The sequence below is a fragment of the Brachionichthys hirsutus genome, chromosome 22 (assembly GCF_040956055.1).
Source record: "Brachionichthys hirsutus isolate HB-005 chromosome 22, CSIRO-AGI_Bhir_v1, whole genome shotgun sequence".
NCBI classification, from domain to species: domain Eukaryota; kingdom Metazoa; phylum Chordata; class Actinopteri; order Lophiiformes; family Brachionichthyidae; genus Brachionichthys; species Brachionichthys hirsutus.
The window spans coordinates 7,225,203-7,249,713 of NC_090918.1; the positions used below are offsets into that span (position 1 = coordinate 7,225,203).

A 24,511-nucleotide genomic window follows, 5' to 3' on the forward strand; every position below is an offset into this window, starting at 1 on the left:
TGTGACTCCTTCTTCTCCCCAGTGTCCCCCCCCCTCCATCTCTCTTACAAAGAAGGAATCATTCATCAATCACAGTAAAGCACCGCTGACAACGGATCTGTCCTAATTAGGCAACCTAAATGTTACCTTGAAGCCTGCTAGCACTACCTATCCCTCCCTCGCTCTCTCTCTCTCTCTCTTCTCTCCATCCGTCAGTCTACCCTTCTTTTTCTCCTTTTGAGCCAAGCTTAGACTAATGAGGACTGGTAAAATTGGAGGATAAAAGTTTCAAATGCAGGCACAGAATGTGGAATATTTCCCTCTTTGTAACGCAACCATGTGTGTTTTCGGGGGGGGGGGGCTGCTGTTAGCTTCATTTTGCTTTGTTTCTTGGCATCTGAAAATGCATATTTACCGGTACCCACATGTTCTCGCACGACTGCGACATCAGCAGCTTTCCATGAAGCTGACATGGAAAATATTCAAGACATGTTTTTAAATCTCCTGGAGACGCCCTCAGGCTCCATGTCAGCCTCACATCTGTACATGCGCCATTGTCTTTGTATTAGCAGCTTATGTGTGTGTGTGTGTGAGGCTTCTGTTAATGTAGGGGGCCAATGAATAAATTAAGGAAGGTGAGCCCTAAAAGGTCTCCCCAGCATTTTAAATTTTACGATGGTCTGGTCATTTCAGCTCTCTGTAACTCTAAACGATAATTTTCTAAATGGAAGGTGGAAAAATTATGATCCAAAAAGCATGACAAAAAAAAAAAAGAATCCTCATCCAGGCACTCAAGCTAGTTTGGCAGGTTAAAAGGCCCTTATTTGAATTGACTAGAATGATTAAACACCTGTAGTTAACCTAGAATTTTACAATGTTTGCTTTTTGGGCAAGAAAAATGAGATGTGTCTAAATTCTGAGGATGGATGATCGCATTATTTTTATTTAGACGGAAAAACTGCTCGATGGATCTTCATGAAGCTGTTTGGGACTTACGGAGACAATGACACTGTGTGGAATCTCCTCTCGAGGCACTAAATTAGCTGGAATAGTGGAGTGAAAGAAAGAAAACGACAACACTTAGCTGTGCCGCTTGATGTTATTATTTTCTCAACTAGGGTTATCCCATCACTCCCGCCTGGAGCGTACCCACTTTGATGGGGAGGGTGGTAAATAAATCCCACATCAGGCAAAAAAACCAAAACAAAAGCCAATGTTTAAAGTACAAAACATTTCCTAGGGCAAAGCTCCAAGGCCCACCGAGTTGCTGACGGCAACAAGAAAACACAAATTTGTTGCCGACTTCCCCTAGGAAGGCTTCTAAAACGTGAAAACCTGATCACATGACTTCCTTCATAAGCTCACAATGCATTGTTTTTTTTTTCTTCAAACGTCCACTAGTACCTTTGTCAACAACAATGCGTGGCATCTCCTTCTCGGCGGGGGAGAAGCACTTAATCCGATTTCCTTCCACCAGGCCGCTCATCTCAGCCAGGTCCTCAAAGGTGCAGTTGACCCCGGCAGAAAGTTCTGGGACGTTGTGGGCCTCCAACACCAACTGAAAGAAAAAATAGCCCAATGAAAGATATAAGTGGCCCTCGTGGTGAGCCGCGGCAACACAAACCAAAGTGAAATTCAGTGAAGACTCGCATTCACATCCGTAGCGGGAGCACAATGAGAGACCTGATAAAGCTAATTTTAAGATTGCAACTATTACAGAGTTAAACATCTGAGCCCGAACCTTTATTATAACAGCACTGAAACTCCCAGATCTGTGATCAGAACACTTCCAAGATGAGTAAAGATCAATCTGCAGGGTGACCTTTGGGGGGGGGGGGGGGGGTTACCCCCCTATCCAAACAATATCCAAACAATATGGAAGCACTCTATATACGTATATGATAACCTGTACGTTTAACCACAAGCCATCGATGGTATCGATAAGGTGGATTCATTTTAAATTCCGTTTTCGTGCTCGAACTCTACGGCTCTGGCAAGAGAGAGAGAGAGAAAAAAAGTCATTAACGGGAGAGTGTAAAGGAAAAGAGAAAAATTGAGGTGAGCGGAAGAAGGAAGAGTTTGGGAATTTTGGGTGAGAGGACAGAGACTGAGGTGAAAAAAGTAAAGGACAGAGAAGAGGAGGACACAGGCTGCTGGACAGGGTGGGATGTAGAGAGAATGCTAATCTCTCCCTCTTTATGCAAAATAGCTGCGTAAGCTTTCTCTGCACCTTTGTGAAAACTAACTTCAAAGTGGAAGAGCAGGAAAGAAAATATAAGGTGAGGAAAAAAAAAAGCCATGTCATTGAATACCGAGGACGAATGGCCGTGAAGCCGGGCTGAGTGGGGTCAAGATCAAAATATGCATATTGATGGGAAAGCGCATCGGCCACAGGCCTTGGTCAAGGCATTGATTTGAAGCGCACGGCTCGCTTCGCTTGTGATGTGGAGCTGCATCAGCAGCGGAATAGGGCTGACCCGAGCGGTTTTTATATTGCTGTTTAATGACGGCCCGACGTGAAGCGACACGCAGCCGCCAACGCGTGGCAGACGATGCACGACGGGGCTTCATCTCTTACACATCCGATCAGAATTCAGCCGGGACCTCCAATTGCCTCAGTTACGTTTGGAATAGTGTAAAATCCCCCAGATTTTCTCCCACTCCTGTGGAATGAAGTAAAAATCAAGTCCAGCTCTACTCCAAGTGGGTCCGGTCCTGGTTTGTCTCAACAGTGTTTCCCACTTGCGTATGTCCTGGCAGAGTCGATGCTAACCGCTAAATCATGTTTCTGCGAGCCTCTAACCTCACCCCTCTGTCTCTGAACTTTTCCAAGAAAATAGAACTACTCCAGAACATGCACTTCCTGTCACCCCTTCCCAGAGGCAGATCTTTAACTTCTTAACACATTTATGACCTTGGGAATTTACGGTGAAGCACGGCTGCATAAACATGAAAGGGAACCTGCTCACATTGGTACACAAACGGCCCCATCAGTTCACTAAACGTTGCATCTAATGGAGGATATGTGACGCAATATGTGCAAATTAGAGCCTTAGCTGCAAGTGGCTTGTCAGAATTTCTTTTAAAAGCTAATTCAATTTTAAAGAAGTGTTGAAATATACGGAGACGCCCGAGCCGAGGATCGACTTCATAAACGTAAAAAAAACAATTTGTTAAATGTAAATGAAATTATAGCCTTCCTCATATGGAGTGTGTTTGCAGCTCCCGTCCAAACAAGTGTTTGACGACACAAAGGTCAGGGAGGGAACTCTACCCTGCAATCACTTGGATGGAAGATAGCCTTTGGGTAAAAGCCTGTTTGGTGAGAAAAGGTTAAATGCTCCCTAAAGACACTCTCTCTCACACACACACAATGAATATCATTACTGCGGTGCAGAGATCATGTGACTCTCATGTGACCGTCACTGCAAACAGAGATGAAGAACAGGCTTGAGCTCAGAGAATTATCTGTGATATTTATGCACTTTGGCTCTGAGATTCAAAGCTATTAGATATAGTAATATACGATGTGTTCAGGGCACGTCAGACATCTGACCCTTTTTGGTAAAGTTTGAATAAAACCTACAAAGAAAAATTAAAATAATGCTGGAAACATTGTCAAAAATGTTTGCACCCAGTCACTAAAAGTGTGCGATCCGACCCTGCGTCTCCTCTGTGGGCACCGAACTTTGGGAAGTGGGCTTTGAACCCACCAACCAATAATACACACTCTCCAGGGAAAAGTGCAACCACAGACTCTGCTGAAGAGTTGAAGACGATGATGAAAAAAATAAAAAAATAAAAAGCCCTACAAATGTTAGATTTCTGCTGAATATATTTTGCTGCAATGTATCACAGCTCCTGGCAAAGCAATAATGCAGCCGTGTTGGAATGAAATGCCTGGTGCTGCATTCGCTTGCCAACGCTCACAATGAAACACCGTCGCACGCTAAAACCGTGTGCCGATTGTGGACATTCGTCGGGAGAGCGATTCACGAGACGGGATGGAAAGTTGCGCGCTCAGGATTTGACGGATCCAAGTTGGCAAGCTGTAAAAGAATGTAAATCAGGATTACGGCGTTAACGCCGGCTACCAATCAGCATCTAGAGCGTAATTACATCTCATTAAAAACTATGCTTAAGTGTGTGATATTGTCAATCTGCCAGACTAGATTTTCTCACCAGAAACACGCACGTCTGGCAGAAAAATACACTGAATGGATTGTTTCATTTTAAAGTGCATTCCTGCTTACAGCGTTTAGACAGCAGGTCGCTGCTGTCATTTGCGTCCTGGCACACGCAAAGAGTTGCATCTTCTCCACTCACCGTGACACTGAACTGCGACACCGAGATGTTGTTGGGGTGGACGCTCAGACGCACGCACTGCTTGATGTCCGAGGCGAAACGACGGGGCTCCGACGAGCGCTCGCATTTCTCTTTTCTGGTACACCTGCAGGGGGAAAGAAGACAAAAAAAAAAGAAAAAGGGTTGCTATTCACGGATGGCAAATACACACCACATAAATCCAGTAACCTGATCTCGGGGCTTACTTGTTCCACCTGTTGGCACCTGGGAAAAGAAGAACGTCCGGCCGGTTTAACAGAAGAAGATGGACACATTTCCCATATTTCCGGTGAAGGGAAACCCGGCCACTGGGGGGGGGGGGGGGGGGTTGGGCGCAGTGGCATTTAAAACAATGCTTGCTCTATATGGGGAAGTGGACCTGCTCTGTTGAAAAAAAAGAGGTAGGCCTCGCCTTTGTAACGCCGTCTTCATGACTGGCATTCACAGGGGCAGAGATGGATTCCCCTGCCTCTTAATACCCCACCAGGTGGTCTAATCCAGTCCAACGAGGGGGGGTTTAGAGGGCCTTTGTAAAAGGACTTTGATGGCTCCTGTTTAAAACACTATTCATCAAAATTGCACAGAACAACAGGGCAAAGAGCGAGATTATATATATATATATTTGTTTTTATTACAGCATAGTCCAGAGAAACTTGGGACATAAGTTTCTCACATCACACCAACCTTCCACTTTTCTCAACACGTACTCAACCAAACAAACTCTCGTTCCCATATAATCCCCTCATAGATTGACGCAAGCCCCCCCCCCCTTATTGATTTAGACTTCCTGTGCAATTAACAACCTGGTAACCCTGCTCAGAAACTTCTTCAGAGAAAGAAAAAGAAAGAAAGAAAGAGGATGTACTGGACAAAAGGGAGCGAGACCTTTGAGGCGGTTGGTGTCTGAGATACAGTAATACCTCACGCAACAAGGAGCCTCCATCTTTTTTTTTTCTCAGCCTGAATTGGGGAAACCGAGGAGAAGGTGGCTTTTGATCTGACACGAGCATTGTAAAGTTAAGCTGCCTAAACGTGTTGCAAAGAAAGAAAATAATCTGTTTCAGAGAAGGAGCAAACAGGAGGAGGAGGTAAATAGTGCAGGAAAGAGAAGAAAGCGAGGAAGAAGCCAGCTTTAAAAGGGAGGCAGCCGTTGTCGGCATTCTGTGAAGCTTTCGCTGCTAAGCTGGTTTGAGCAGCGGTTTAATCGCGTTGGGCTCCTTTGTGCTCCTCTATCGCGCCTGTCTGTTCCTCCCCTTCTAGCACTGATTTAATAAGACCACATCATATTTAGAACCCTCGGGCAAAACAGCTCACACACAAAACGGCACAAATGCACACTTTTGGCTACCGTGCGTGAGTAAACAGACCGCCACACACTTCCGCGTCGTCCCTCGCAGACCCACGGGTCCGCTGTTTACACTTCCATACTGGTGTGACTGCCCCCCCAGGGTCTCGTGGTCCTTCTCGGTCTCTTTGCTCTGCTTTGCAGGTCCTCGGATGGGCGGAGCCGAGTTGGCATTGTGTCATTGGAAACACCTGGCCAGTGTTCCCAGGCTACTTAGCCCCGCCTACCCAGGGCAATCACAGTGGCAGTTGTTGCAGCTGTGGATGCTGATCTGCTGATCTACTGCTGATCTACTCCTAAATCTACGCTGTCTAATTCTACGCTGTCTGCATTACAATATTGATTGAACTTGTTAGATAAACGTTTGTACATTTTTGGGGCCTACGTGTTGCTCTTCTGTTGCGACTGGTCATACAGACTGGGGCTGGCACTGTCCAGTGGACTCCATCCCTCCATTCCATCCCTTTCCCGTAAAGGAGCTTCTCAAAATTTGAATAATGTGATCCAAGTCACTTCCAGGTCATTGCCCAAGGTCACAAGTGACCCTGTGAGCAGGACAATCTCTCCCTCTGTCTACTTACTACCGTACGTTTCACTGGCTGCTCGCATGGACAGATGATGGGGAAGCTGGGACGGTAGAATAGCCCACAGTTTCCAAGGCAACCAAGGTTACCAGACACCCATCTTTGGCCCAGACTTGACAAAGACAGCTGGATCCACTTTGGAATTCACAGAGAGTTGTTAATTACTCAGTGACTCAAGCATAACTTCACATATGCAGAGGGTGAATATCTCAGAGAAATGTCAATTCAAATTTTGAATTAAAGACTAGCCTGAGGAGAGACACACGGGGTTAAATACGAAGGGAGAAGGAATATTTCAGAGCTGGCTCGGCATCACGCAGCATTCCCTCTTGCATTCTTTGGATGCTTCTCCTTCGCCGAGCTTCATTACATACTTGTGCATAAGACTTTGTTGACCAGTTCACCATAATTCCTTGGCATTTCTCAGGGTCAAAAGGTCACAGACTCTGCTGGGCAAGATGAAACAACCAGCAGGTCAAATTATTAGCTTTGACATCCCAGACATGGGCTGTACAGGGAATGTCCCTCAACAGAAGAAGGAATATTTTTTCCTTCTCTTTACGTCCCTTAGGTTTGGACAATGATGCTCCTATAAAAAAAAAATACAGAAGGGTTTCACATAATATTCAATGAATCCACTGTCACGGGGGGGAGTGTGTTACATCCCCACAAAAAAAAGAGCAACTCTTCTTTGATTCTTTTTTGTATTGCTTCATAAAGACATTCTCATTCTGCTGCATGCACAAGCAGAAACGCCGCCGTGCTAACGGTCCTGTATCTCGACCGAATCTCCCACCGGTGTGCAAGATATTTACAAGTTCGATTTTGATCAACCCGAATGCCGACGCCACCGTGAAGGGGAATTTATGTAGCTGCGCTGTCTGATTTAGGCTGCAGTGAAAAGACATCAGTTTATGTAAGAGGTGAGCGTCATCAGAGCAAAGCGCTGGATAATTGCGTGACATTACCATCCAAACAGACCTTGAAAGCCAAAAAAAGATTGCATCATTTGTAATAATACACAACATTCCCGTCCTCGAATAAACCATTTCACGAATCCCAGAAATCAAAGTGACATCATTTTCAAATGATCCTTAAAAAGCCCTTACTGCTGCTCCTTCTTGTGGGAAATTAGATTTTGTTATTGGTTTAGTGAATATTGCTGTTGTGCAAAGCATTATTATGAGAGAGCGACTAAATTGTGCCTGAATGGAAACTAATCAGCCCTCTTGTTTCTCCCAGCCTTTGATAAGGTGACAGAGAATTAGAGGAGAAAAATTTGGAAGGCAGAGAAAGTTTTAGCCTCTCGACCTGCTGCTGATAAATCCTTTCAAAAATAGATGGATGCTTCATTTCATTATTTCATGTTCCGAATATGAGAATATATCTCATTCTGTGCACACAGAAAACAAAAAAAATGTGAATAATAATGAGTTGATTTACTGTGCCATGGGAAGCACATCAGATTACAGTCTCTTTAAAAAGTAACCTATAATTTATTTGAAATAGAGTTAGGGTTTAGAACAAGGTCGGTGGAAACTCAGAGCAGCGGGAAAAAAAAATAATATTACCAGTATTTATAAGGATAAACTTTATAAGCAACACAATGGCATGGCAATAAAAGCTAAACACAATTACCATGGCCAGCCTAAAACATCTAGTATTCTTTTGGCGTTCCAAAGTCATAGAGATAAAGTAGAATTCCGGGTTTGAGCCCTCGTGGCTCGCGCTCGTCTTGACCGGTGGGGTGAAGGTTGAAAATCTCACGGGAACACAGAGAAAGGAATATACTAAAGAGAGGGTGCAGATGTAGCCGGCCATGTGAGACTTCAGGTGTAATGCATATCTAATGCGGGGCTACGAAGAAGGTCAAGCAGTCTGTGAAATGAAAGCTATTAAAATCTCGCAAAGCCGAGGGCCTGCAATCCTCGGCTCTATCGAACGCGTAGGAAACACGCGGCTGAACATGCGGGCAAATACAACACACATAACAGCAAATAATACAAATACGCAAATAATGTCTAACTTGCATTCTTTAGTCTGAATGAAAACTCTATTGCTCTGCTACCCATGCATCACGACGTAGTGTATGGAATCCTAAGGAGCAGACTGAGAAGTAGTCCAACCATGCATCAATATTCAGATGGGCTGCAACTTCTCACTCGTGGCTACAGAAAGGCATAAACACACACACACACACACACACCTACACACACAATGTGCTGCCATTAAAAGTGTTGGTCCGCAGAGCAGAAAGCCCCATGGGGTGGAGGTGGTGCAGAATTGGGGAGCAGTGGAAGAGCGATTAACTGGCCCACTGGCCATGACTATACAGTTTGAGGACTCTCTCTCACACACACACACACACACACACATGCACATGCACACACCTACACAAATTGTGTCTCTCGTATAAGACTTTGGCCAAAGGTCTGGCTGCGGCATGTCTAAAATTCTCAGGGTTTTACATACAGAGAGTGACACCGCTGCTTAGCGGTTGTGTGTCAGCAACCAGGTGGAAAATACATGCACTGAATGTGTGTGTGTGTGTGTGTGCGCACACGCGCGAGAGGGAGACCAATCGATTGACACATTTTGGCAGTAATGGAAAATTATCAAAAAGAAAATTGGAATGAAATTTACAATATTCTCACTTTAATTTCAAAGCATTTGTATAAATCCTCCCTAAAAGCACAAAACTCACTGAGTGTGAGTAAGATGGTGATCGGGTGCATCGCTCCGGCAAACAAGTGGCAGGTGTTTCCCCCACGCTGTGACTTTTGTGGTTCTAAACACTCCACCAACCAATTTCAGCAGCTGTCAAAAAGCTTCCCTCATCTTCTTTTCCCTCACATGCACGCACAAGCAAACACACAACGATCCCCTGGCAGGGCTATATATTGGTGGGATGGTGTGTGACAGACTTATTAGGCAGTTTATCTGGCATATGTGTGATGTCAGCGCTGCCCCCCCCCCCCCCCCCCGAAGATGATATTAGGCCAGGTTCTCTATATTAAACAGATTTTCCTCTGGCTCAGAGGTGTGCTGTGTTAGCTACAGCAAGAAATTGCATTCACAAAGGAGCTTTTATGAACTATTTACCAGAATCATTGAGTTGGGAAGCAAATTTCTGATGCATAAGGGTTAAAAGGTGTTGCTATTTTTTAAAACTACAGATCTGATTTTCTAGAAATAATGATTAAAAAGCTCCCCACTGACATCTGTTGGTTAAAATGTGGACACACTGTAGAAGATTTGTATTTAAAGACAGCGAAAGTGAACCCCCCCCCGAGGTGAGATAAGAGGCGACTCAAATACCACTGTTCTATTCATTGCCATATCACAACACAATCCGCCCCTTATATTCATGACATAATAGACCAGACGCTGACGAGGAGAAACAATGGCGCATCATTGTGTTTCATCTACGGTGCTATCCCAAGGTATTTGTGAACAGACGTTCCCGGTTTGTTGCTGTTATCATAACCCCCCTTGGGGTGATGGTGCAGGCCACTAGAGAGATGCTTTTCAATGGGGTCTCAATAGTGCACTTGGCTTTTATCTCCCATGCATTGTGTTGTGGTTCATCATGTGTGCAGGCACAGATGGAAGCATATGATACTATTGATCCAGGCAGTCGATATCCAGTGTTTGGAGTTCAAGTGTCTAAATTTGCAGCCACAACTCTCACTGACGAGAAACATGGAAGCTAAGCATTTTCCATGGTCGACAACGTGTGTGATGTGTAAACAGATGGCATGATTTATCTTATATTCATATTCATTACTTCTACTTTTGTAGAGCAAAACTGCAAAGCAAATAGCACACTTCCAATAAACATTTACTTTAGCACCAGATAGAGATGATGCTGCACTAAAATGGATTATGGAACTGCTTAAATTCTCTTCATCTGCCAGTTTACACATATAAATGACAATATCCTCAATGGTTATCCGGGAATACCACAAGGTTGCATTTAAGGAAACTGTCTCTGGATGTGCTTGTGCACGTGTGTGGGGCACAAGGCAGACGTGTTTGCGTGCATGTGTTCTTAAGCTATAATGGTGAAAGTTGAGAGGAAACTGCAAGGTGCCCGACTCCGTTCCATCCTGATGCCCCTGTCACTTCCTGGCCTTGTTCCCTTCCCTCAATGTCCCCTGCCAGAGGCGGGGGGGTGGGGTGGGGTGGGGGTTGGGGGGGCGTGGAGAAGGTGAAGCCAGTCACCCATACGCAGGGGGTGGCCGTCCTCCCCTGAGCACTGCAGGCATCAAGGAAAGTGTGACGGATGCAACGATCTCAAGATCAAAGCAATAACTTTGAATACATTTCTGTTTGAGAGGGGACCAAAGTCTGCTGATTAAATTATGTTCCTGCATGGCGACTTTGTCTTACTGTATAACAAATATTTTAACCCTTGATTATGATGTGATGTGGATAATTCTACCTGAAACATAGACTACACAAAAGTCCCACCAAGTAGATCCAAGCAGTCAAAGACATAATCAATATATCTGCTCATCCATTGACTTACTTCTAGTTTGATAGCTGATATAATGACGGACAAAATGTCTGATCTCATTAAAGTATTTGAGTATATACTGGTTGACATAAGTCCCCCCCTTCCAACAGTATGTTTCAAAGAACTCAAAGGCTAACTCCAGGCGGGGAGGGAACTGGACAACCAAACACGAGTCCTTGGTAGCATGCTAATTATGGCCCTGCAACATAATTACCATTAGTGTGGCACGCCATAGTAATGAGAACATCGAAGTAACGGATGACTGTGACGCGGCGACAGGTCGTCATGGTGCGGCATTAATGAGAGAGTGAGAGAGAGAGAGAGAAAGAGGGGAGGAAAAGAGAAAGGAAAACGACAATGGTTCTGCCAATTAGCTTTTCCCTATGAAAAGGTTATTCGTTTCACAGCAACCAAGGACGTCTTGGGAAAACAAAAGATTCAGAAGACAAGAAGCTTTTCCAGCATGACTTGCACGTTTTATTAGCCACATGTTGTGTTTACTGGCGACTTCTTGATCTCTCTCGTATCGCCCTGATCAGCCCGTAAGGATAGCCTTTTGATTTATATATTCATCCTGAACGGGTGAATGCATTCAAGCAGTTCAAATGAGATTGTCCATCGAATTCATATCGAAGAACACAATGGCTGTAGGGTCCCCCCGACTCACAGGGGACTCCCCAGCGTGTTGCTTTGCTATTGATCGTATAGACAGGCCCTGTCTAATGAACTTGTGCAAGACCGTACGACTGTGGCCAACATCTCCATTCCACTTCAGGACAGAGGGATCAATGCTCAGAGTGTTCGGAAGACGGAACAGAAAGCCGGATAGATGGCCGAGCAATGTTTAAGAACTCCCTTATCAACACGCAGCATGCACAAGGGAGCATGGGTATGGGATAGGATACAGCGCATGCTAAATGTGTGATATAAATGAATATATGCAGAGCTTTGAGTGGATTCAAACAGTCACGGATTCTTATAAATATGTGCGCACACACACACACACACACGAGCATAGCATATGATAAGTCTGCCGGAGATAGAGTGCGATTTGAATGGCGGCGGGCAGAGAATAGATGGTAGGAAGGGAAAAGGAAAATGAAAAGTGCAAAAAAAAAGAGAAATAAAAAACTATTTCCACGGACCGAATATCAGAATATCCTATCTGAGCCAAAAGCAGCGGCGAAGATATGCCAGAGCAATTATTAATGTGAAGATATCGCAACATTAGCACCACTTTATTCCAAATTGACACAGATATCACCGAGTATAATTTCAGATACTGTCAACATCCACGCCAAAATATGATGACATTCATTTTGACAATGCTACTTCTCCAAATATGATTTCCAATCTGTCTGGCTGTCACGCATGACAGATGAGTTGACAGCCCAGTTAACCACTTACAAACCTGACAGCCGACGGAGCGGCTTTAGATGAGCTAGAATAGCGTAGCGGCCACGTGTCTTGGATGATCTCAAAGGCTCGAGTGCCCCCACCTTACCTAGAGGGGTCGGCGTTTATGTCACAGACCGAATATAGAGACCATAAGAAATAATTTGGCCAGGATTTTTGTTAACCTCTGAATTAAACTCGCATTTATGAAAATATGATTTAAGACTTGTATAGTTTTAATATGACGCTAGCCTTACTCAATAAATTGTATTTATTTAAGACAATGGCTGCAGTCACGTGCACGCGCGCACACACACACACACACACTATCTCCTCCTGTTGATTTCCTTCCCTGTACTATTGATCGGCTTTCTCCTCTTCCCCTAGTACTCTCTCTAACAGCTCCTCTCACTGCACTGTAAAGTAAATAAAGGCAATGCTGAGAGAGGGAGAAAGAGAAGGAGAAAGAGAGAGACGGAGGACGAGAGGGAAAGAGAGAGAGAGAGTTTGCATTCTTTTCTGCTCTCAGACCAGTGAGGTGATTTCAAGGTTGATTGGGAACAACAAACTATCTGGGTGAACACTTTGAAGATGAACAGCACGCTTGTTCGCCTCGACACATCTTTTTTATTATGGGCCATTAAAGATGCATTGCTTAATACTTTGGTCTGCAGTCAGAGCACGGGGCATAGTGCCCGTTTCATATTTTCATTCTCAGTAGAAATACCTTTGACCTTGACCTGACCAGAAAAAAAAAGAATACTCAAGGTAGATGAAAAAACAACAACACATATGGTGTCGTTTTCTCCATAGCACAGCAACAAAAAACTCCCATTAACATATAGATGCTCTTTCATTGGTTAAATCTTAGGCCTCCACCTCTCTGCAGGGCTCCCGGCCAATCACAGAGCATAATGGGAATCGTTGGATGCTGCTTTTTCTTTGAGACTAACAATACAAATTCGCACAATTTTCACATATGTTCATTTGAGTGTCCTCTCATCCCAGTTGCGATAAAGTCAACCTTGCACACACACACACACACAGAGGCTCTCCCCAAGGGCTAGCACCATAGCACAACACAAGAAACCTATTTTCAATTTACAGTGCAGTGGGAGCTCTCCCTGCCCGGAGCGAGCGCTATCATCTCCTCCGATCTTGACAGACAAAGGTTCAGCAGCAGCTGGGTAGTGTGTGAATTCCGGTGCATTTGTGTTTGAGTGTGCAAGAGAAAAAGATTTATGCATGAAAGCAGGTTAGCAGGGCAGACGGCGAGTTAACTGCAGCGAATAAGATAATCAACTGCAGCGGCAAGAAGCCGTAAATGCCCTCATGTCAACTCCTGAGGTTTGGAGCAATGCCCACCGGAGGCCTGGAAGTGGCCGCCAGTGTCTGTGCTCTCACCAGGCTCTGGTTTCAGGAGTGGCAATGGTTAAGGTTTGGTAATGGATCCAAAGGCTAGCTGGCACGTGGCCGAGCCCCAGGAAAGCGATCTGAGAGTTGGCTAGAATTCCGACTGGACCGGGAATGTTTAAAGGCTGAAAGGGATGGAGCACCGGGCGTGGGTCCAAGCATCATGACGATAGGGTAGGCACCTCAAAAACATCACATGCCGTCTAACGCTGTACTTACGTGTTGTGCAGGACACACCAGCCGCAGTGGGGGTCTCCCGATCCGAGACATTCACTGCAGGTCGAGTATTGACCACAGGCCTCCACCGGCACCCTCGACAGCTGAGGAGACAACATACCAGCAAGGATAAGACATTCAAATTTACTCCTGGATTAGAAATGAGATGCGTCAATTCCTCCAAAGAGAGTGAAATAAAGGCTTAATCCCTGATGATGAATGAAGGGGGCGGCATCCAAACGCTGTTTTTAGTTATTTCAAATATCCTCCTCAGGTTAGACAAGCATACCGATTCTCTTTTCCTCCTGCAACGCTAATGGCTTACAGGCAACAGAAAACCTCAGAAGTAGAATGAAAATAACGTTGTGCAAGGGCACATGAGTCATGGAATAAATGTCAAATTCCAGGCCGGTAAATGTGACCCTCCTGACCGAGTAAAAATGCAGCGTAACACTTCCGGTATCTTTCACTGGAATAGATATTATAGCAGCGACAGTTAACTCCTGCTGTGCTTGGAGCGGGGAGTCGTTGCCTTGTTGTGCTCGTCCTTAAACACGCAGAAAAAGACTGCAGCATTGCAATCAAGAGCAACAATTCATTAAGATGGCAGCTGTAACGCGCCTCTATTAAACCTTCGCCAGGCTATATTTTCCACGATAGGAACGAACATCTCCGGCAGACGGTAAAAGAAATTCCGATGAATTGTTATCCCTGCTCGGTGGAGCATTAAGAGCCAAAGCAAACATAAAACACTCATCACCGGTGAGGATGCGTGACATTTTATAGCGCTGCTGACTTTCATGAAAATGCAACGGCTTGACAGCTTCAATCTTTCCTCCGCCGGCTCCGTATGGGGAAGCGTTGCCGCTTGAGGAAAGCCGTCCATCTATTATGATATATGTGCCTGCCAATTCACAATGGCATTGATGGGCTCTGATTGGCACGGGCCTCTATTCACCAAACCGAAGGGGCAAAGTGGAGGTAGATCTCAGACGTCACCCCTCCTCCGGTCACCATGGTAACAGCATGACACTATCATAGGAGGCACTTTTGATTAATGAGCTGTCATTGGTGAATGACCGATAAAGTTTATACTGTCATCACTGTGTAAGAATAATGTGTATCGTACCTCATATATGACCACAGGTCATTGCTGCATTTACTAGGAAATCAGAGAAGCATAATAAGCATCTACTATTTTTCCCATTTGAACGCCCATTTTGAAAGGCAAATTATTTTACACAGTAAGTCGCTCTAAGAACCTCCAGATAGGAATGATGCAATTAAATGTGTCTTCACGGGACATCTTCCCAAAGTTTAGGGTGTGAAAAGGAGCGCAATTAAACCATCCGATGTAGGACGTGGCTGAATGCAGCAACAGATGTAGGAATGCCTCGGGCTTTACGCACCGACTGCGTCTCAGCCCGTCTCTCAAACGCAACGTAACAGAATCAAACGCGACGGAAGCCACGGCAACGCACGTCTGCGCACGGATGCGCATTGACACGCTCACTGTTTGCTGAAATCAGACGCTGACACCCTGGCACGATGGAGACACATAAAAACACTCTCTGTCTTGTTCTCTACATTTATGTCTCGTCTGTGTGTCTCCCCCAGACACACACACACACACACACACACACACACACACATTGACGCAGACTCACGCAAAGCCGGATGATTTCAGAAGGGGAGTATCTCCTTGTCAAAGTCAAGAGGATTCCCGTCTGCTCTTACAGCTTAAAAACAATGCCAGTGAATCTTTGCGCGCTAAACGATTGCGCGCCTTGGGGCGTAAAAATGAATCCGGTGCTGTGTTTCCCCCTCCCTACTATGTAGAGTTACATTTGCATTACAGAGATAAAGGGAACGAGTTTCAGATGGAACAAGTGCGATAGTGATGCAAGTGCATGTGTGTGTGTGTGTGTGTGGGTGCGCACATGACCCAAACTCCGCGCTGATCTTCATCTCGCGTGACGGATTCCCTCCCCTCCCCGCAGAAGGGGAAGGGCACTGCGTTAGGCCTATGGAGGGATACACAGTGTATATGAAACGGCAATCTCCACGTCTGTGTGTGTGTGTGTGTGTGTGCGCACGCGTGTGCGTAATCTACGCAGCAGCGCCGGCGCACATGGCCGATTGCCTCCTCGTGATCTGTCATGAAAGCGAATCGTTCAGACAGAACGGCCGCACACAATGCCGCCATATCTGACCGCGTGATAATTTAACACTCCAGCGGTGACAGATACGCGCCGTTACGCACGACACCCACGCGCGTGCGTACGTACAAAAACAGAGAGACATTTAGGCAGCGTAGAGCGAGATGGACCTCCTGATGCCTGCGTCTGGGTAAATGGTTTTCTCCACAGATAAAACACGCACGCACACACACACACGCACACGCTTTAGCAGGCAACACTTTTGTTCCCTCTTTAATCCCCCCCAAAAATTGAGGGATTTGGTGGCTGAATGAGCCCCTGTGCACCTTCTGTCGCTCTCATATTCATTTCATGCATTCTTCTTCGTGGGCTTTGCCAGAGGGGCAGCCATTACGGCTCGGTGTCTCTTCACTGTGGCTGCGCCGTCACACCAGCAGGGATAAATACAAAAGGGTGGGGTGGACGGCGTGCATAATGTCCTCCTGTTTCAGGTGAACAAATGACAGCCATTACGCCCCGCGTGCTGCCTCCCCTCACAACGGGGAGAAACGGACGGCGCTGAATGTAATCCTGCTTTGGAGGAAGGCCGAGACCACGGTTGCATTTGGTGTTTTACTGCGCAGGAAGAGAGGAGAAGATCCGGGATCATCTATACCACCGTGAAGCCACCGAGGCAGCAAGTGATAAATGACGCACATAAACACTGAGAGTGTGTTTTTACTTCATCCTGGGCAAGACGAGCTTTCGTCTCATAGTTCCAACTTCAACTCTTTTCCTCCCCTTCTCCTCCTCCTCTTCCTCCCTTTGCCAGCCCACCTTCTTATGTAATGTCAGGGGGCCTTTGAACCAGCCTGCAGTGGGAAAGTGATCATTTAAGAAATCTGCAGAGATTTTTATTAATAACTAATTATTCTGCCCCGTGACTGTTTTTCTCTTTATCCTACTCCCCCCCCCCCCCCCCCCACACACACACACACTTGTAATTAAATAGGAATTGCACCTGCAGCCAAACTCCAAATGAACAGAAAGAGAGAAACCTGCAGGGCACGCTGAACTTCTCTTATCCTTTCTCTTCTTCTTCCCCTCGGCTAGCTTGGTGCTATTTTCTCCTTCCCAGATGTGAGCTTGTTCTTTCGTTCGGCACGTTGCTGACGTGCACCATGCATTGCTACTGGTGATGAGGCATAAATTAATCATAGGAAATATTAAGTGCATGTAATGCAATGTTATCCTGTTGAATAATTCTCATAGGAACTTATTGCATGCGAAGATAAATCTGTTTACCACAGCTGCTGTCTTCAAATAGCATAAAACAGAAAGGCGATCAAGTCAAATATGAAAATGGATAAGAATGAGAGACTAAGAATCCTGACCGTCTATTCGAGCCACACACCCGGAGGGGGGGGGGGGGGGATCACTGGAAGCAATGTGGGGAGAACGTTGCACCTGATGGAGCTGGTGTTAAATGTCTTTGGTGTGATGCAAAGACGTGCTACGATGCGTTCAGAGACTGGTTTCCCCAAAGGAATATATAAATCTATAGTACACATTTTCAATAATTAACATTGAGATCTGCATTTGTCACACTGAAAGTAAATACTTCAGCAGCGTTTTTGAATCGACAGTTTAAAGACCTTGCTATGTCATGCAAAGAAAAGCGATGTCGAGACACACGATCAAATCCATCCGCTGAATGACTGAGCAGTTGTTTGCAGCATGAGTGAATGTTTTTTTTTTTTTTTTTGCTGGTTTGCTGGAGGCTATGGAGGCTATGGGAACATTTGAAGCTGGATTAAATGACTAAAACGCAACAACAACAATGAAAAAAGGAAAAAGAAACTGCCTGAACTGCTCCCAAAAGCCCTAGAAAACCCATGTCAAGCCTCAGCAGAGCCAGCTGCTGAGTAATAACGAGCCCTGCAATAAGAATCACAGTCATTCAAATGACTTTCCCACGATCTGGTTCAGACAGAATTATCTGTGTTGGATTTGACTCTGTGGATATTTGTGTGAAAGGGGCGGGGCATTGTAGGGCCACTAATGCAAATTCACACCTGGAGTAATCGTGCGTCGCTGTGAGAATTTATCTACCAAAAAGGCGTGCAGTTTGAAATGTCTTGTTTTTTTATTTTTAATTCATTGATTAATACCTCACTTTTTTTCTACACTGACATACAATGAATTGTGTGTGTGTGTGTGAGAGAGAGAAGAAGATCAGATTGGAGCGACAACCAGCCGCCAGACTGATGAGTGAGTAGGGATGACAGATTATTCCTCTGTCTGGATTGGTGACAAAAAAAAGAGGGGAGGAAATAAGAATGTGGAGAGATGGCATGGGTTACAATCACCATGGTTAGAGAGGTAATAAAGATGGATGGAGAAAGAAGAGCTGCAAGCACAAAAGGCTGAACCCTCATTCACTTTACAAAATCCCTTTAGGAGTGAATAGGGGTCGTCGGAGCAAACATCTATAATCCGGACAGAAAAAACAAACCTGACAAAGAAGACACGTGATGGAAGGAAGAAAGAGAAAAGAGACTGAAGACAAATTCAATAAAGAGTGTGAAGAAAATGCAATTTGCGGCCCGGGAGCAGTGGAGAGCATTATTTGCAGTACATGATAATTCATAGACACGAGTCTTTGTGTTTGGCTTGGCTTTGTCCTCTAATGATGGAATAATGTGATGTCCACAGCGAGGCTGGAAGACCGTCACACACATGGCGGTCCATTCATAGTGAAACATCACCTTTACATTTTTACAAGCAGAAAGTCATTATTTTACATGCAGGTGTCCGCCAACCAAAGGGAGACACGACAAGCTAAGAGACGATTACAAACCCGCGGTTTTACGTTTGTATGAATATTACATTTGTGATACGGACCGCTGATTGCAGCGAGGAAAAGGTCCGCATTAGTTCGCCTGTCAGTCGCTGGGATCAGAGAAATGCAGAAGTAAAGCTGACCAGTCACAGTTTTTATGGCCTCCACAAGGTTTCTGTTTTCATTGGCGCCCCCTGCTTGCAGCCTTTTGAATGCGTTTAATTATATGAAGCATGAAATGTGAAAAGTCACCTCTCAGGCGACAAAACAGCAGCGGCGTGAAATGCAAGCCGAACGGCAGGCTGTGCCGTTCCTCATTATTCTTAAGGACTCCATCCTTACTTCACCTCTGCCCTCTGCTCTCTGTCCCACTCCGCTCCTGTTCCCACCCACCGCCGCCACGCCTCGCGCTTCTGTACCTGATGTTCTTACCACTCCGCGGCCGGCGTTGCCAATCTAAAGGGAAAGGTTTCAAGGCTAAGAACAGCGGGAGAGAAGCGGTATCGACCAACTGTTCTCTCAGCCTCTCGTTCCATCATGTCTTTCCCTCTTTCTGTATTTCTTCCTTGTTCCATTCATCACACACCCTCCTCTCTGACTGTCTGGGTCCCAGGCCCCAGGAACAGCAGGTGGTCTCCTGCCATCGACCAGCCGGGCTGCTGTAATAGCTCTTTTCTCTCACTGCAACGCTGGATTGCATCCGTGTTGCCTGTTATTGTTGCTGGGTATTCGCTACACTTGAGACGAAGCGATTTACGTTCGTACGCTGTGATTGCAGACACTTGAAACTTGTTTTTCCGAATGCAAATCGGGACAAGCGCCGAGGACGGCGAGGGTTTTGAGGCATCGCAATCGGTTTTGAAACGCAACAGGAGGCTGTGCATCGATCTGAGAAGATTAGCATTGGACAAATTATTCCATAATTAATACGGATCAATAACGAAGCATTAAAAAGGCAAAGGGATTGAAAGGTGTCCCTTTCTTTGGTTTGTATTGTACTGTTTTGTTTTTGTTCTATACATTCTAGTAGCAGTAAAAGAGTGTGTGTTTCCGTCCTGTGTTTATTCTTTGCTCTTTGTATCCGTGTGCAGAATAATTCCCAGACGTGCCTCCTAAACATTTAGCAGAGGTCAGCCCTCTAACTAGGCCAATAAACTAATTACTACAAAGGCCTTACAATCACATGCACACACGGGACCACGATAGGCCAACGCAACTCACGATTAATTCTCTTGTATTCACAACAAGCTAATTGGTACGCAAATGTGAAATGTTTTGCTAGATTTGCCATGTGAAATGAAACCATAATTATGCAACTTAAAGGAATTCAACATATTGGGAAGAACAATCCATTTGTTATTCTGCAATATCTTCTGTAAGTCCATTTATATGCATATATATTATTTCTGTTTGGCAGAGTTTTAGATAAGTATGATTTAATACTGTGATAAAATAGCATCTTGCTTTCCTTCCATTCCCATCCCTTCTTCACACGGGTTTGGATTTGCTTCAATTATCAAGGAAAATTGACATTTGTCAAGACTTCATGTTCGCTTAGCTCCCCAAGTTACTGTAAGCCAGAAAGATAGTCTGCAACTATGTGGCGCGCTGCATTAGAACGGTTTCACGTCTGATGGAGCTGCCTTTCCACATCCATTAAGAAGAGTGCTGCTATTTTCTTCCAAATTCCATGTCATCTAAAGTGGTATTCGAATCTATACATATACCACTCCTAATATTGCAACACATTCATTCATTGAAGCCTCCTGCAGCCTGACTGAAATTAAATTATCCATGCTGCATCAAAGGTTATTGTATACAGTGACATAATAAAAATGATTAATGTCTGTAGTTATGAAATTGAGACAGCAGGAGGCTGAGGAGGGGGGTTCTGGTGTGTGTGTGTGTGTGTCTAACCTGTGTCTCAGACATGACATATAGGTAGTGGTGGTCAGAAGAGAACGCCATGTCTCTGAGGATCGGTCCATCGGCCACCGCCTGCACCGTCTCATACTGCAGAGCCCGAGAGGAGCCGTCGACCCGGATCTGGAGACACATAGAAGCATATGAAGAGTTAATAATAGACGAAACACACTTTTAATTACTTCAGCACTCATATTACATCTAAGGTATCAATGACAGTGGAATCTTTGCAATCAGTTCAGAGTTGTGAATTCGACAACGGTCAAGGAAACGTCAGCTACTGTGGGGAAAAAAAATATCGGATTTGACAAGGCTAAAAAATGAAGGAAAAGCAAAATAAGAAAGTAATGCTGCCATTCTCCAGGAGAGACAGCGGAACTGAAGGTGGGATCGTGGACAACAAAATGTGCAATTAGGAATTCAGGTATCATTAAAAAGATATTTCCAGAGCATCATTATTCATTAAATTGGCCATCTTCTGCCTGCTGCCTCCGGATTTCCCCGAGCAGCAGTGCTTTCAGCGCTGTATCTGTAAAGCTCATCTTTCTCCATCATAGTTAAAGCCATTCCAAAGCGATTCTCGTAATTAGACATCTGGAAAAGAGGTGTGGTCTGCGGGCCCCCGAGGTGTGTTTGCTCAGCAGAAACTACTTGGAATTGGCCCCACACACACACACACACACACACACGCACTCGGTGGTGCGATGGGAGAGATCCAGGTCGTGCCAAAACATCTGCTTACATTGTCCCTCACAGAGGCAGGAATGCAAATGATCGTTTCTAAATCTGCTCCCTGTTATGACACATACCTTACCCCAGCAACTTTCAGCACCCAGTAGAATACACACTCCCTCACACACACACACACACACACACACACACACACACACGTATAGGCCTGCGCGAACCAAGTCTTGTTAAAGTTGTGATGACTCATGGTAGTTCTTTCTGCTCTTCAGCACTTAAGGGTTCGCAGGCAACGCGGACAAAACAGAGGATAATTGGAGAGCAAACAGATGGGCGAGAAGGACGGTGAGGTTGCTTCATGATGAATCATAATATGCTGATGACAAAATGCTCTCTGTCAGCATAGAATTAAAAATACCTTTCTGCTGGTGCACCTTGAGCGACAGACAGACAGAACGTATGCTGTACATTTGCACTACAGTAAGTAAGCTGGCTTAACTTTTCACATTTTCATCATAACAGAAGACAACCAGCAACAATTGACTCGTCTACTATTGCCAATCCATAGTTGAGACAAAGACCTACAGTCGGTGTATGTGGTGCAGTTTGCATCCCGCCCTCACCCTGCAGCGTTTTCTGATATCCCGTTTCACAAACAGGTCATTTATCTCAACAGGCTCCATCTTTCACCCTGATTTCACCCTCCTCTCCTTTGTCTCTCAGTCATTCGTCCCCTCTCACCCTACACCCCCCCCCCCCCCCCCTCGGCTTGTGTGGCGATCTCGATCTCAAAGGACCTTGAGTTCCGTGTGTCAAAGACGCACACACTTTCACTGGGAACCATTGTGCGCACTGTGGTCAGTTGCGAATAAAAGAACAGAAGGCAAATGGGAGAGTGGAAAAAGGAGAAGGGGGGGTCATAAAAGGATAGAAACTTCAACGTGAGCCGGGGACAGATTCAGCAGGTGTTTTTTTTCTTCAATCTACCTGGTGCATATGGACAAGTGTGTGTAGATCAGCTTACCCTCACTGTATAGCGAAGAAGTGTGGAGCCAGTTGCTGAACAGAGTTAAAGTGTTGGCAAAGACTGAATATTGTTTTTGGGATCGCCAGGGAGCAAAGGAGCTTCAAGGGGACGCGGCTGTATATTATCCCGCAATCTGACTACCAACAAAACAAATGAGCCACCAGGGAGGACGCAGCGTGTCTGCAAGCATGCAGTACCGCCTGGTCGAGTTGCACGTGTGTGCAGGGGCGTTTTTTTTTTTTTACAGTAATTGGTGCATAATGCATAACTTAATTATCGTATGCAATAATAATAATAGTAAAAATAACATGTAATTTATTCAAATTGAAAAGTGTAATTGCATTAGTCAGACAAGTAATCCTAATTAAATTCGTCAGCAGGAGTCATTATTAAAAATCTTTAAAGTAATATTTTCATCAGCCTACAATCACGGAGGCGGTTACAATGGTGCTCGCCAATATTATCTGATTCCTTTTCAGCGGCGTTAAAGTGGATTAGCTGCTCTATGCTAAATGGATTACAATGCTAATCTCTGCTATCACATTAGCACTACACAATAGACATTCACTGCCAGGCGGTCTTCATTTTGCCACAGATTGCTGGGAAGGTGAGAGATGCTTTTAGACCCACGCAAAAACGCACACATGCAAATAAGAGCGCTTGCTTTTGTAGAAATATTTGCATATCACTGTTCATCACACTGTCACGCAAATTACATCTCTCTCTCTCTCTCTCTCTCAGTCTCTTTCTCTCTCCGTTATGCACATGCATATATCGCATGGTAATGACATATACTTGAGGCAAAAGCAGTAAGAATAACTGGCACTTTTGATTCACACAATACGTTTAACAGATGCGAGTAGTAAACATCTATTTGATTTGCTCGTTGCCTGAGAGGGATCAATCCACATTATACCAAAATCATCATTCTCCATAAAACAAGAACTTTGACCATGAGCCTTATCCCCCTAGTGGCCATGTGTGTTAACTGCACTAGCGGCATAATTTGAGATGGAGATCATGGTGACTAATTGCAGCACAGGTGAGTGGCATAGAAAGTATAGGCTGCAAAATAAGTTGATAAAGACATCCACACCTTTAGAGATTAGTGGCGTGCCTTCATTTAGTTAGAGCAAATTGATCCTCTGACTAATCATTCAAAGCACTTTACATCATGAGAACGCATTCACCACGTATACATTGACCACTGAAGCCATCAGACGAGGCATCGCTTGCTCATCAGGGCCAATCAACGTTCACCCAAACCCCAACGGGGCAGATATTGGGAGCAATTGCTTGATCTCTGTACATGTCTGTATACCTGCTTGTGCACATCTTGACTGAAGAAGCCACGGCTCAAACTACCAACTGCCTGATAGCTTGACCATCTTTCACCCCTTTAAGCCCTCAGAATCATGCCGTGCAAGATATCGGTGAAATCATAATCACATGCCAAATGCTGCTGTAAGCGGACCTGCCACCCTTCGTTCAGGTATCGACCCTTTGGTTTTTTTTGGGTTTTTTAAGGCCACAGCAGAGACTAAGACATTCAACCAGGAAAGGCAGGAGATGTAATTAGATATGAGGGAGAAAGACGGCCAGGCAGACGGAGACGACCGAGAAGAGAATTCAATGTGAGAGCGACAAGACGAAAGGAAAAGCAAACAACCTAACGACACTACATAATGGCAGACGTGTCTCTCCACGCATTCTATTCGAAGCAACAGCAGTACAACGGCGGCTGTCTGATTGGCCAAATCGGTCCAGCTCACTGAAACATATGGCAGACAGTGAGAAAATGGGGGGGGGGGTGGAGATATTATCCATCTCTTAGTGTCAATCATTGCCAGGATGGACCTACTTCTCCCGCCGCATTCAATGCCTTGATATATAGCTTTCGGCGAGATGGATTTGTGTGAGGCCGGTGGGTGAGTGCGACTGATTTGACGCTAATCTCAGGGTACTAACGAGGAATGGCGCAACAATGTGGGGACGCCAGACTGCTTGGGCGGTAGAGAAACAGGTGCAGCCCACGACTCTCCGCCAAGAGTTACTACGCAGGATCGAAGACAGGGACATGCTTTGGTATTCTACCTTTG

At 45.2% G+C, this 24,511-nt stretch overlaps 1 protein-coding gene across 1 annotated transcript in view; it reads right to left on the minus strand.

Annotated features, from left to right (window-relative positions):
* Nucleotides 1-24,511, minus strand: part of plxna4 (plexin A4) — a 132,352-nt gene that overhangs the window by 37,005 nt on the left and 70,836 nt on the right. The window contains exons 3-6 of the mRNA XM_068755252.1: nt 20,693-20,821; nt 13,799-13,899; nt 4,306-4,429; nt 1,384-1,537 (exon numbers count right to left, since the gene is read on the minus strand). Coding sequence (XP_068611353.1) covers nt 1,384-1,537; nt 4,306-4,429; nt 13,799-13,899; nt 20,693-20,821 — 508 coding nt within the window. The remainder of the gene's footprint in view (nt 1-1,383; nt 1,538-4,305; nt 4,430-13,798; nt 13,900-20,692; nt 20,822-24,511) is intronic.